Below are 12423 nucleotides of genomic sequence, written 5' to 3'. Positions count from 1 at the left end.
AGCCGTCGCAGCGAGGTAAACTACTGGGAGGAGCCACCAGATATGGTAATGACTTGGCCTGTCGATGCATGTCAGTGTCAGAGCTTCTTGTATAAGCACGGCCACGAGGAGATGATGACGAACCGTTGACCCAACCACCATCATCACTGGCCAAAAAGGCCACGACGCGCGCCACGTCCTCGGGGACGGCGCACCTGCCCAGGGGACAGTGGTCGGCCATGAGCTTCTCGATCTTGTCTGCCGGCCAGTCGGGCGTGCCGCCGGGGATGTAGTGCCAGGCGTTCTGGGTGAACATGTCGCTCTTGATGCCACCGGGGGCGACGCCATTGACGGTGATGCCCTTTGAGCCAAAGTCGGTCGCAAAGGCCTTGATCATGCCAATGACGGCCATCTTGCTGGCGTTGTAGAGGGCGTGGTCCTTGACACCCATGAGGCCGGCGGCGATGCTGCTCATGAGGATGAGGCGGCCGTTGCGCTCGAGGTGCTTGAAGGCGGCCTGCCCGACGAAGAACTGCGCCCGCGCGTTCAGGTTGAACACGTGGTCGTACTTTTCCTCGGTGATTTCTTCCGTCTTGTCCCAGCTCTCCGTGCCCGAGTTGCTCATGACGATGTCGATCTTGCCGAATGCCTTCTTCGACTCCTCGAACAGCCGGTTGATCTCCGACACCTTGGACACGTCGGCCTGGATTGCCTTGGCCTTGGCTCCCGTTCCGTTCGACTCAATCTCTTTGACCACCTCTTGCGCTGGGCCGGCGCTTGAGACGTAGTTGACGATGACGGAGCACCCGCGCCTGCCGAGCTCGAGAGCACAACCACGGCCAATACCGCGACCGGCACCAGTGATAAGAGCAACCTTGCCCTCGAGGCTGGCAGTGGGAACGGGAACAACCATTTTGATTGATAGTCCAAAGCTTGGGATTTCTCCTGGACAGTCAGTTGGAAAAACGGCGAGAAATTGGGAGGATATGTCGTACAGATAGAGATAGAGCTGCGAAGTGCAATTGCAGGTTGGTGGAGAGAAGGAGAGGAGAGGGATAGATGCACAAGCACAGAAATATGGTCCTCTAAGAGCTCGAAGCAAGCAAGAGCTATATAAGCAGATAAAATCGAACCTGGTACAGGCCGAGCACCGAACGCGGCGCCAGACGCGTCCGGAGTCGAGGGCGGGGACCCGGACTGGCAGCAGTTCCCAGCTGGCAGCTCACCACCAACACCTTACCTAGCATTTGCATGGGGCCCACAGGTCCGTGGGGTCCCCTTTCGCAAAAGGTACAACGCTATACCGCGAACCCTCTAGTTCCCGGGCAAGCCCAGGGAGAGCTGGAGCTTGTCACCCACGGCGGGGTTGAGGGGCCTACAGCTCTCGCGGATAGGGTCTGGGCCCCGTCGAGTGCACTCGGAACTCCGATGCCAGGAGCTGGGATACCGATTCCAGTCGACCGCCACGGAGATCCATCCGGGTTCTTGTTGTGATCGGTAATGGGGTGGTTGTTGTCCGGGTCGGCAGCAGGCCTCACCGACGAGCTGTTCGAAACAGCCCAGAGATGCTGACGGCTGACGACTGAGAGTGGAGATGGTGTGGCTGGTTGCGTCGACCAGCATTCTTGACTGTTGAAGCTTCACAAGGAGACGGATGTGATGCGGTTAGCTTGCCTCGAGAGCAGCATGGCTAACCCAGAGCGGTGCCGAAGACCAAGTGAAGAGCAGGTGGGGCATGGTTCGAGCTAAGTCGTTGATGATGGCGGGGCGCCAGTTGCTGTCATGGGAAAGGGATTCCAATCCCTGAAGGAAACTCTTTATTGACAGCCTTCAACGCCAGAAGGGAAATTAGAAGAATGATTGACGTTGGATCGGGGATCAGGACCAGGACCAGGACCCAAATCGAGGGACGAGCCGCCCCGCCATCTCATCTCATCTCCAGTCAATTGAACCTAAGCTCAATCTCTTATCGATAGGGGTGCTACCCAAGGAACATGAAGGCTTCAGTTGACAACGCAGAGCACGTCACGACTCCAAACTTCTTGATGCACCAATTGCCGTTGCAGAGCCTCTGGTCAAATGACATGACTCGCCAATCGTCTGTCGGCATTCCAGTCGAGCGCCATGGCTGCTCCGCATGCTCTTCCACCGAAACACGATGGCACATGGACACCGCGTCGCTTAAAGACATCGGATGTTGAACCCCTCGACCTGACGTGATCGCCACCATCTCTAGCTCATCCTTTGCCTCGTTCCGCCTCAACGAGCCGTCAAGAAAACCTCCCAACCGCACCCTCAGGCAGGCAAACGGCCAAGCAACGACTGACTGGGGTCCACTTCGGCAACGGAACCAGAAGCCTAGGCCAGCGTCCTCTACACCAGGGCATTTCTACTCACGTCACTGCCAATCTCACGTCACATCGACCGTCAAGATGCACATTCTCGTATGAGCCTCCCAGCGACGTTGTCCAAATCCTCTCTAACTTCATGACCTCAGGTAACCAACGACGACGGGCCACCCTCGAACGACTCGTCGCCCTACGTGCATCCCTTCATCTCCACGCTCCAGTCCCAAGGCCACACCGTCTCCGTCGTCCTCCCCCACACGCAGCGCTCATGGATCGGTAAAGCTCACATCGTGGGGCACAACATTCGGCCCACCTATTTCCGCCCTGACCCCATACCCTCGACGCTCCCCGTCTCCGCCGATGGCACTCCGCGCTACCCCAACACCGGCGAAACCAGCAACCGCCCTTTGCCTTCAAACTCTCAGGCCGAGGAATGGATCCTGATAGACAGCACGCCTGCATCTTGCGCGCAAATTGGTCTCCACCACTACTTCAAGGAGCGCGGTCCCGTTGATCTGGTTGTCTCTGGTCCAAACTATGGCAGGAACACTACCGCCGTCTTTTCGCTGAGCAGTGGCACCATTGGCGGCGCCATGGAGGCTGCCGTGTGTGGTGTGCGCGCAATTGCGCTCTCGTATGCCTTCTTTGACCGCAACCACGACGCTAACATCATCGCCGAGGCCTCTGCGCATGCGGTCAAGGTCATTGAGCATCTGGCCGCAAATTGGGACAAGGACACGCATTTGTACACGGTTAATGTGCCGCTGCAGGCCGGGGTCAGCAAGCAAAAGACAATGTGGACCGAGATGCTGCAGAATGCATGGAAGAGTGGAAGCTGCTTTCAAGAGGTGGCGATCCCGGACAGCGAAGACGAAGGTCCTTCAGAGGCGGAAAAGGAAATCCGCGAGAGAGAAGCAAGGATCGAGTCGTCGTCAGCAGTAGGGAACGATGGTGTTGCGGGAGGCAGTGGGACAAGTACCCCGCACGCCAGGTACAGTCACAAACACTTTAAATGGGCGCCGAGCTTCCAAGACGTGCATGATAGCGTCGAGAAGAGCGAGCCTGGCAACGATGGGTGGGCTGTCAGGCAGGGCATCACCAGGTACCCTCCTTTCCCTTGCCCCTGCTCTGCCGCACAAGCTTTGATCGACTTCGTCGTACTGACTTTTACAGTGTCACACCGTTGCGCGCAAACTTCATGCACGCCTCGGCGCCCTACAAAAGCGAATTGGTCTTGTAGAGGGGCTTGCCAGACATTTCCTTTCCTAGAGCCTCACGACGAGCATCATACTTAGATGGCCTAACAATTCTCATCTCTCTCTCCCGTTTCTCCCGTCACTAACATGAGCCAAACTTCGCCAAGCTGTCACCCGCAACCAAGACTCCAAGCCTTGGTGCAAAGCATGATGCAGTGCCAATATTCGATGCGACGTTCGATGCTCGACTTAGCGCGGCCGTGTTTCTGTTCCTGTCGGCCAGTCGTGGCATCCCGCATGCTCTCGGCTTGCGGTCCGATGAGGGAGGAAAAAAAAAAAAAAAAGACTCAGCGGCGCCAAGTACCTGGGCAATTCAGATAGCCACGCCGACTATCGATCCTTAGCCAGAGCAAATATAGCAACGGCCTCTCCCGTCCCGCACTACACCCGTCCGTCCAAACGCTCGACAGAAGGTTTCGGCGCGTTCCACTTGCAAACCTACTCATTTCCTTACTCTTTCAGCTTTTTTGCCAGTCGGTGACTGCTGGTCTCCGTGGTCGCAACGTGAGACGCCCAGGGCAGGTGAGTTGGTTGATGCTTGTGTTTCCTCGCAGAAGTCTCCATGCATTTTGAAGTGGTTCGTCCCGAGCGCTTATCCAGTGATGTGAAGGTTTCTTGAATTGCGAAACTGGGCGCGTGATCCACCGATGTCTCGTGTCGCGTCACTTCGGCACAATACCTTCTCCTGCGCGTACTGCCAAGTCAATCTCGTATCTGGTTGATGACAAGAGGACGTTGGACCCGTCGATTTGATGTTTCCCTGTGAGTCAAAGTGGCTTGACTTTGCTTTCAGCTGTGCCACTCGAGCTTGCTCGCTTTCTCATGTTTGTGCTGTACATCAACGGGGCGGAGACGCGCCTACATGGCTGCTGATCTGGCTTGGCAACGGGGACGATCTCCCAGGCCTACGTAACTTGTGCACATGGCCCGTGATGGTGGTCGCTCCGCCTCTTCCTTTGCCAAGATGGAGGTTTATTCCATGGCGAAAGAAAGATGATGGAAAGTTAGTCAGGTCCGTGGAAAAATAGAAGAGTACAAGGCGGACCGCGCCGGTACCTGCGTGTTAGTGTCGTCGTTTGGCCCCAGGGATTCGTCAAGTTTGGGCCCAGCGCGGTTCCAAGGGCACCGTCTCTCCAGCAGGCGGGATTGGGCCAGGTTTAGCGCGCTGATGAGGCAGAACCCTGAGCGATTTTGACAGAAATGGGACTGACGCTGCGATGCGCGTTTGAAGATTCCATGTGCTGACTGGTGTGCGGTGTTTGTCGTAAGGCTGGCAGCCCCGGGTTGATGGCCAGGCGCCCAGCCACCTTGCGTTGAGGTTTGGAGCGCACGCATCGTCGTCGTCGTCGCTCAGCCTCGCGACCGGGGTGAGAGAGGGACGAGAAATGGATCGCCGACATGGCGCAACAGGAGACAGAAGACGATAGTGCTTGAAGTAAGGTAGGGCCATGGAAGGCTATTTTTGCGTTTCGAGACAGGGGTCGCACACTCCCGCGGCTGCGTCAAGGACAGGGACCGACACCAGCCCATGCCATGCAATGGCCATGTCAGCCCTCAGCCACCTTCTACGTTTGCCTAACTCTCACCTCTCACCATGTCTCCGTCATGTTCTCAAAGACCTTGATCCAACACGCCTTTTAACCCTCGAACCCCTTGCGCGCCCGTCCTTCTGTCGCTTCCTTGTTTGTTTACACTCCCGTTAGCCGCCTGCCTCTTGACCTTCGTTTCCCCGGACGAGCGCATTCGCCAACACCTGCGTCTTCATCACATCTCCGCCTCTCCTGCGCGACCGTCGCGGCTCGCCATGGCTTCAAACGACTACTACAGCTCCTTCAATCATGAGCGCCGGGAAGATGCTCCTCTTCCGCCGTTACCTCCTCAATCTACCCAGCCGGCTCGTCCCTACGTCGACACCACCATGACCTCATCCCACTCACCTGTCGGCGCAACCACCCAGTCTCCTTTTGAGGACCATGCCTACCCTGTCAACACTATACCGCACAACCCTTACGGTCCCGCTCCTGGCGAGGACACCGCGTACCACGGCAGTGCTGGGGATTACTATGGTTCTCAACCTCGGCCATCGGACCCTTTTACCGACCAAAACGCCATACCGCTACACTCGCAACAGCCCAAGACTGACAGCCCTTCTAAATACAGTGCCGATCCAGAAGGCCATGCGCCTCTCGTTGGAGGCTACATTGGCCAAGCGCCTCGATCGAAAAAGAAGGGTTTCTTCAAGAAAAAAATGGCGTGGGTTGCGTACGGCCTGGCCGTAATTCAAACTGCTGTCTTCATAGGCGAGATTATTCATAATGGTACGATTTGCGAATGCGCTTTTTGGGGCTTGACTGACATCTTCACAGCTGTGCTTACTGGATCGCCCATCGAAATCAAGCCCTCCTTCAACCCCATGATCGGTCCCTCCCCATATGTTTACATCAACATGGGCGCGCGTTACATACCTTGCATGCGCCACATGGGCGGCCGTGACGAGGTCAACATCACTGCGGACGTTGCTTTTCCCTGTCCAAACACGACGACTTCGACCTCGGAATGCTCCCTCAGCCAGCTCTGCGGCATGAGCGGCATTGGCAAGGCTGACTCGAACAACAACCTGCATCCCAACCAGTGGTACCGGTTCATCACGCCCATTTTCCTCCACGCCGGTCTAATTCACATTGTCTTCAACATGCTCGTCCAAGTGACGGTAGGACGAGACATGGAGTTGCTAATTGGACCAATCCGCTTCGCCTTGGTCTACATTGCCGCGGGAATCTTCGGCAATGTCTTGGGAGCGAACTATGCCCCGAACGGCATGGCCTCCACGTAAGTCGCGTTTCTTTGTCCCGAGCGTGCAGTTCAGCTGCTAATGCAGATTCCGACTCAGTGGTGCTTCTGGAGCTATTTTCGGCATCATCGCGCTCACGCTGCTGGATCTTCTTTACCACTGGAGAGAGCGCCCCAAGCCGATTCGGGAGCTATGCTTCATCGCTCTCGACATCATTATTGCGTTTGTGCTGGGTCTTTTGCCAGGCCTTGACAACTTTGCCCATATTGGTGGCTTCATTATGGGGCTTGGGCTGGGCATTTCCATTCTGCATTCCCCGGGTCCCCTCCGCGAGCGCATCGGTGTCGACGATCCTCCATATAGCGCCGTGCCTAATCCAAAGGATCCCGAGAACCGTGCCGAGGGGATCAAAGAGTTTACGAGGCAACCTGTAGCCTTTTTCAAAGGCCGCAAGCCTCTTTGGTGGGCGTGGTGGTTGTTCCGGGCTGGAGCTCTCGTTGCCGTGATTGTGGGCTTTATTGTTCTCTTGAACAATTTCTACGTCTACCACAAGTCTTGCAACTGGTGCAAGCACCTGAGCTGTCTGGTGAGTTTGTTTGGGATAATGTCCGTCTGGACTCTGCTAACAACTTGACGTAGCCCGTCAAGAACTGGTGCGACATTGGCAATATCGAGCTGTCGACAACCTCGTCGAACTCCAAGCGCGATCTCTTTGGCATCATGAGAGATTTCGAGTATGGCCAAATGGCCTCGCCGTCATTGTAAAATCGACATGGCACTTTCATCCATATCCGGGGCTGTTCTCGTTCCTTAGCATCTCGCAGATCTCGCTCATTTGGACCGGGTCATTTTATTTCTTCTTCTTGTCCATCTTCTTTTGGGCTTTTTTTCATGATTCCCTCCACCCGGATCCACGACGAAAGCATGAATACTCAAGCATGGCGGGGGCGTTTTGCGTTATTTAGCGAAGCTTCTCAGCCTTCCCTGGATGGGCTGCCAGGGTTGGACAGTCTGGTTGTAGCGGCATGGCCTTTTCTTTTTCGGAGTCGACTGGAGGTCTCGAAGTGCTGTGTACGCAGGCGCCATGATGCTTTGCCAGTGCAGGGGACGACGATAGGTTCGTCCAAAATGACACGAGGCGTGTTGGGTTGAAAACTTTGAATGCTCGTCGTGCATGTTATTTTTGGCTGTTGTCGCTTGAATCTCTGCAAATAATCTGTGGAGGATCGCCATGTGGATATATGCTTATAGCTTGTATTCATGGGCTGGTGGCTATAAATACCGGAGATGCTGGAGCAGATGTATGGGGTGAGAGTGAATGACGAGCCTTTGTGATTAGTGCATGTGAAGCTGAAGGGAGCCATGATCTGTACACCGGTGAGGTTAAAGTGAGGTCAAGTGAAATAAATGCCCAAGTCGAGTGGCTCTGCCTCGGAGACAAACACGGCTGCACGCGGTGATGCGCTGCTAAGGGACGTGCCGGCCGCCTCCCCCCGGGCAGCAGCTAGCTCACGCCGCCTTGGCCCAACCTTTCAACTCTTCTTCTTCGTCGGGGCCCTGCGGACCCTTTCTTGCCTCGTTGCCTCGACACCTCCGACACCAGCCATGTCTGCCACCCTCATCGGCATCAACGTGCTTGTCACGCTCAAGCAGCCGCCAAACACGGTTGTGCAGGGCAATGTTGCCAATGTCGTCGAGCAGACAGCAACCCTGGTCTTGCAGGACGGTATGTACTCGACCATCCGGGCCTCTCTCAGCCCAACCTAACGGCTGACCCTGCATGCAGTGTGCTTTCCGGCTTCCGGCCACCGCTTGCCCAGCTATACCATTGCAGGTGTCCACATTGCCGACATTTCTGTCCACCAACCCTCGCTGCCGCCTCAAACCGCACCTCCGCCTTCTTATCCTCCCAGCAATGCCCCCAGCTTTCCGCCCTCGATCCCGCCGTCTGCCCCTGCACCTGCTCCTCAGTATGCCCGGCCAAGCGCAACGCCTGTCGAGGTGCCGGCACCGGCCTCAAAGCCGAAACAGAATTTTGTGGACCCTGCCATTCTGAGCGTGGGCAAGAAACCAGCTTCGGGCGCCTCCACAGCCCACGAAGTACCCTCGACGCCGGTCAAGCCTGTCGACGCAATTCCCCCTCCGACCTTGCCAAGGAACAATCCCCATTTTCCTCCGCCGGCGAAGAAGCCGTCGGTCAGCGCCAAGACGACCAAGTCAAAGGAGGACCCCGCCACCCTGACGGCGCCGTTTGATGCCTTGGGGCTCGAGAGCGGAAGCGATTCTGGAGATTCGACGACAAATGAGGGGTATAAGCCAAGGATCAGCATCGATCAGACGCGGACTGGGAAGCCAATGGAAACTCCGCTCAAGGGTGACGAGGGGAGGAGGCGCAAACGCGGCGGGCGAGGGGGCAAGAAGCAAAGAGAAGACCAGCTGTTCCCGCCAGAACGTGAGGCCGCTGCTCCACAATTGTCTCCTGAGACTCAACGGAAGACTCCAGCCCACTACAAGGGCAAGGGATGGAGGCAGACCCCAATGTTGCAGGACAATTCTGCTGCTCAGCAAACACCTGGCCTGATTGGTGGCAAAGTCGGCCGTGATGCCGTCAAAGCCTCCAACAAGAAGAGCAGGCGCCAAAAGGCTATGGAGGCCACGAATGGTTGGGCGACGGAGGATGCCACGGACGTTCAGGAACTGCCAGACTTTGACTTTGCCGAAAACTTGTCCAAGTTTGACAAGCGCTCAGTCTTTGAACAAATTAGAAACGAAGACACGACAGCCGATGAGGAGCGGCTGGTAAGTTTCAACCGCCTGCAGCCTCGTGCTGGAACCGCCGGTGGCAAGAATCTCCATCCTACAGAAAACGTGCTGGAGCAACGCCGGACTCGTCGGCGGGGCTCCTCTTCCAGCTCAAGTGAGGAGGAATTCTCCGACTTTGACAGCGGGCGCAACTCCCGCCGCAATAGGTCATTGGCATCGACAAAGCGTGTTCCTTTCCGCTCCAACAGCGCGATCCAGGAAGACATTATATCCGCACATCCTTCCAACCTCACCAAATCACTCCGATCACAAGGACACCGTGGATCCAACGCCTACTCGTCAACAAATAGCCCTGTTCCCGGCCGTCCAACCCCTCCGTCTTCGCCGTCGCTTTCTCTCTTCCCGCAATCGCATCCTGCGAAGCTGCGCGTCATTTCGTCTGGCAAGAGCTGTGCAACCATTTCCCCTGGTACGATGACGGCCTTGGAGGAGTTGGCCGAGGTCGACTATCTCATCACAGAAGAGCAGCTGGCTGAAAACGCCGGTCGGGGTATCGCACAGGTTGCGCTCTCAGCCGTAAACCCGGGGGGGCGGCGCCTCGCCCGCGAAAATCTCGCCATCAACGCTCGTCCGGTCGTCATAGTCCTCGCGGGCAATCACCGCACAGGCGCACGTGCCATTGCTGCGGCCAGACACCTCCACGCGCGTGGTCCTCGCGTTTTTGTGGCACTACTGGGCTGCGAGCGACCAGCCGACTATGAGAAGGATGTGCGGCGCCAAGTCGACATCTTCAGACGCTTCGGTGGGTACGTACGCAGCTGGAGCGACCTTCACCGCGTCCTCAAGCGCCTGGAAGCACCGCCCGAACTCATCGTCGACGCGCTGCTAGGCCGCAACAAAGAGTTCGATGCGCTGGGCCCGCAGGACAAGGAAACGGCGCTGGCCATCGTCGGCTGGGCCAACAAGAGCCGAGCCAGCGTGCTCGCCATCGAGGCGCCGTCGGGCATCAACAACTCGACGGGCGAGGTGTCGATTCTCGAGGGCGAGCCGCTCGAGGTGCGGGCCAAGTACATAGTGTGCCTCGGAGCGCCGCGGACGGGCCTGCTGCGCGCGCTGCAGCTGGGCGACGGCCGCGACCCCGAGTGGCTCGTCTGGGTCGTCGACCTCGGCCTCAACAAGCCGTGGCGCCGGCTGGGCGGCCCGGGCAAGAAGGGCGTCAAGTTTGGCAGCGAGTGGGCTGTTGCTGTCCGCTTTGATACCGGCGACGCCGAGGTCGAGGAGGAGGTCGAGGTGGTCGGAGCAAGGTGAGGTGGTGATAAATGAGTAGGGAACCGAAAATACGGCATACCACTAGGATTTTTGGTTAACGAAGTGGTGGGTGGATGGCGTTTTTGGGCGCGTGGGACCTGGTAAAAGTCGACACGCGGCGACCGACTATGCAGACATGATGGTGGATCAAACAATCAATAGCACTTCAAACTTTTGCACGCACATCTAACGTCTTTCCATTGTTCTTTTTCCTTTTTGTCGTTGTTCTTGCTGCTGCCCTTATCGTGTAAGACCAATCGAACGTGGGAGGGCATACATACATATCATACATATCCCATGATAAACGTCCGCCCACCTCCCTTTTCTATCCACCCGGGTCAAATGGTCGATCAACCCGGTTTGCTGATACAAAACGATGCATCTCACTCTTCCCTTATCATGTACGTTTTTCAGCCGTCCCCCACCTCGCCCGCTTTCTCCTCACCCAGCGGCCCGTTCCCCCTCCCCCTTATCACTGAGGCAGCGTCCCTCCCGCCGACCCACGACGATCGTGCCTTTCCCCAATCTCATCATGCACGCGTCTTTCCTACCTACCAGGTACCTAGTGGCCACGAGTCACGACCTGAGGCCAGGGAAGATAGGTACCTTAGCGCACAAGCAGCCGCGTGCAGGCGGGCGCTCAGACCACCTACATGATTCGGCACCCACCGCACCCACCGCACCCACATTAGAAAGAAAAAAAAAAAAAAAAAAAGGAAAGGTGCAAAAGAATCTTGTTGATGAGGACGAGACTTGAACTCGCGCGGATTGCTCCACCAGGAAACAATTGGATTCAACTTTTTTTGTGTTGTGAATCGCGCTTTTGTTGTAATTGCTAAGATTGAGACCTTAACCTGGCGCCATAACCAACTCGGCCACCTCACCTGCTGATGGATGAGGCGGTGGGAAAGTGTGAATATGTTTGTAGAGCGGCTTAAGGGGGTGAACAGGGGGGAGGGGAGTGAGTGATAGTGTTGGGAATTTTCGTCGGAGTCGTGTGAGGTGGGCTGTGTTAGCTGTGCTGTCGGGTCCGGGTGCGAAGGGGGAAATGGATGGAAGAAAGGGCCGAGGTTGCGCCATCTATCCATGTGCCTGCCTTGATCCCATCACGGATTGATTGATTGATTGTTTTATGTCTCGCTGGAGCCGATTGGCTGTTCAAGACGGAGTTATCTACAGGGGATGCCGCGTACGTCTATGTTTGTGTAGGGATGCCCGGCTGAAGAGTCTCGTACAATAAGGAAAGTTTCTCGGTGCTATGTCGTGTAGGGGTAGTCCAGGTGGATAGTTCGTCCGGATCTCTCTTTCGGCGAGGGGGGGTCGGATCCCATCACGGAGAAAAGACGAGACATTGATTGCTTCTGCCTCAGGGAAAGCTTGCAGACGGATTGGTTTTGAAAGGGATGATATGAACCCGAGTGTCCGTCGTCATTTGCTTGCATCGCAGGTCTGCTAGAAAATGTTGACCTTCTCTATCGAGGCCATCGCGGTAAGACTGAAAGACTGAAAGTGTGGTGATGTTGGATCAAAACTCTGCCGTCATTCCACTCTGTGTCCTTCTCTTCTTCCAACGCCAGAATAGGAGATGCCGGATCTAGCATCGCTTGCGCATCCACAGTTCAAACCAAGCACATGCATCTCATCTCCATTGCTAGCCAACGGACGGCACGATGTGCGACTACTGCGGTGGTGGTAGATGGATACATACAGGACGGCGGCGCAAGAGAAGAGCAATTTTAGAATGCAAATGAACGATTGTGGATGAAAACGTTGCGCAAACATAGTAACCAACGACGGGAGGCTTTTCACCTCTCACTGATCCACCCCCGTGTAGCCGAGCAACATTTGCTTTGCTTAAGGCATCGCCATCAATCCACCATCCCCCCATCCACCCATCACACAACGACCAAAAAAAGACGGAAAAACAAAAATCGCATTTTTCTCTCCTAACCCCTTCATGTCCCTTCCTCCCTCCCCC

The 12423-nt window shown here is 56.2% G+C and overlaps 5 protein-coding genes and 1 non-coding gene across 6 annotated transcripts; 3 read left to right on the top strand and 3 right to left on the bottom strand.

Moving 5' to 3' along the window:
- Positions 1 to 20: 20 nt before the first annotated feature.
- Positions 21 to 892, bottom strand: IWZ02DRAFT_435906 (uncharacterized protein; the record flags this gene model as incomplete). The annotated part of the gene is made up of 2 exons (XM_066766484.1): positions 21 to 58; positions 124 to 892. 2 exons carry the CDS (start codon positions 890 to 892, stop codon positions 21 to 23), a joined length of 807 nt encoding a protein of 268 aa, XP_066619634.1.
- Positions 893 to 2310: 1418 nt separating this feature from the next.
- IWZ02DRAFT_68117 (survival protein sure-like phosphatase/nucleotidase) lies at positions 2311 to 3746 on the top strand. The gene is made up of 2 exons (XM_066771061.1): positions 2311 to 2423; positions 2477 to 3746. Exons 1-2 carry the CDS (start codon positions 2412 to 2414, stop codon positions 3620 to 3622), a joined length of 1158 nt encoding a protein of 385 aa, XP_066619633.1. The 5' UTR covers positions 2311 to 2411; the 3' UTR covers positions 3623 to 3746.
- A 1560-nt stretch (positions 3747 to 5306) lies between these two features.
- Positions 5307 to 7424, top strand: IWZ02DRAFT_67997 (rhomboid family membrane protein). Its single transcript, XM_066771060.1, has 4 exons — positions 5307 to 5901; positions 5950 to 6412; positions 6474 to 6960; positions 7014 to 7424. The coding sequence occupies exons 1-4, from the start codon at positions 5388 to 5390 to the stop codon at positions 7137 to 7139; spliced, it is 1590 nt and encodes a 529-aa protein (XP_066619632.1). The 5' UTR covers positions 5307 to 5387; the 3' UTR covers positions 7140 to 7424.
- A 555-nt stretch (positions 7425 to 7979) lies between these two features.
- IWZ02DRAFT_383654 (YjeF N-terminal domain-containing protein) lies at positions 7980 to 10445 on the top strand (the record flags this gene model as incomplete). The annotated part of the gene is made up of 2 exons (XM_066765290.1): positions 7980 to 8100; positions 8161 to 10445. The coding sequence occupies 2 exons, from the start codon at positions 7980 to 7982 to the stop codon at positions 10443 to 10445; spliced, it is 2406 nt and encodes an 801-aa protein (XP_066619631.1).
- Positions 10446 to 11183: 738 nt separating this feature from the next.
- On the bottom strand, positions 11184 to 11330 carry IWZ02DRAFT_t99. The gene has a single exon. It is a non-coding gene; the product is annotated as a tRNA-Leu (tRNA).
- Positions 11331 to 11956: 626 nt separating this feature from the next.
- On the bottom strand, positions 11957 to 12414 carry IWZ02DRAFT_460076 (uncharacterized protein). Its single transcript, XM_066768130.1, has one exon. The coding sequence runs from the start codon at positions 12225 to 12227 to the stop codon at positions 11985 to 11987; it is 243 nt and encodes an 80-aa protein (XP_066619630.1). The 5' UTR covers positions 12228 to 12414; the 3' UTR covers positions 11957 to 11984.
- Between the last annotated feature and the right edge of the window lie 9 nt (positions 12415 to 12423).

Source organism: Phyllosticta citriasiana, assembly GCF_038021145.1.
Source record: "Phyllosticta citriasiana strain CBS 120426 chromosome Unknown IWZ02scaffold_13, whole genome shotgun sequence".
NCBI classification, from domain to species: Eukaryota; Fungi; Ascomycota; class Dothideomycetes; order Botryosphaeriales; family Phyllostictaceae; genus Phyllosticta; species Phyllosticta citriasiana.
The sequence above is the reverse complement of the archived record's forward strand: the minus strand, read 5'-3'. Positions and strand labels throughout refer to the sequence as shown.

What these genes read in the sequence shown, in the direction of transcription:
- IWZ02DRAFT_67997 (XM_066771060.1), top strand. Translation starts at nt 5,388, where the DNA reads ATGGCTTCAAACGACTACTACAGCTCCTTCAATCATGAGCGCCGGGAA. An exon ending in AGGCGAGATTATTCATAATG is followed by an intron (nt 5,902 to 5,949) that starts GTACGATTTGCG and finishes ACATCTTCACAG; the next exon opens with CTGTGCTTACTGGATCGCCC. An exon ending in CCGAACGGCATGGCCTCCAC is followed by an intron (nt 6,413 to 6,473) that starts GTAAGTCGCGTT and finishes ATTCCGACTCAG; the next exon opens with TGGTGCTTCTGGAGCTATTT.
- IWZ02DRAFT_460076 (XM_066768130.1), bottom strand. Translation starts at nt 12,227, where the DNA reads ATGTTTGCGCAACGTTTTCATCCACAATCGTTCATTTGCATTCTAAAA.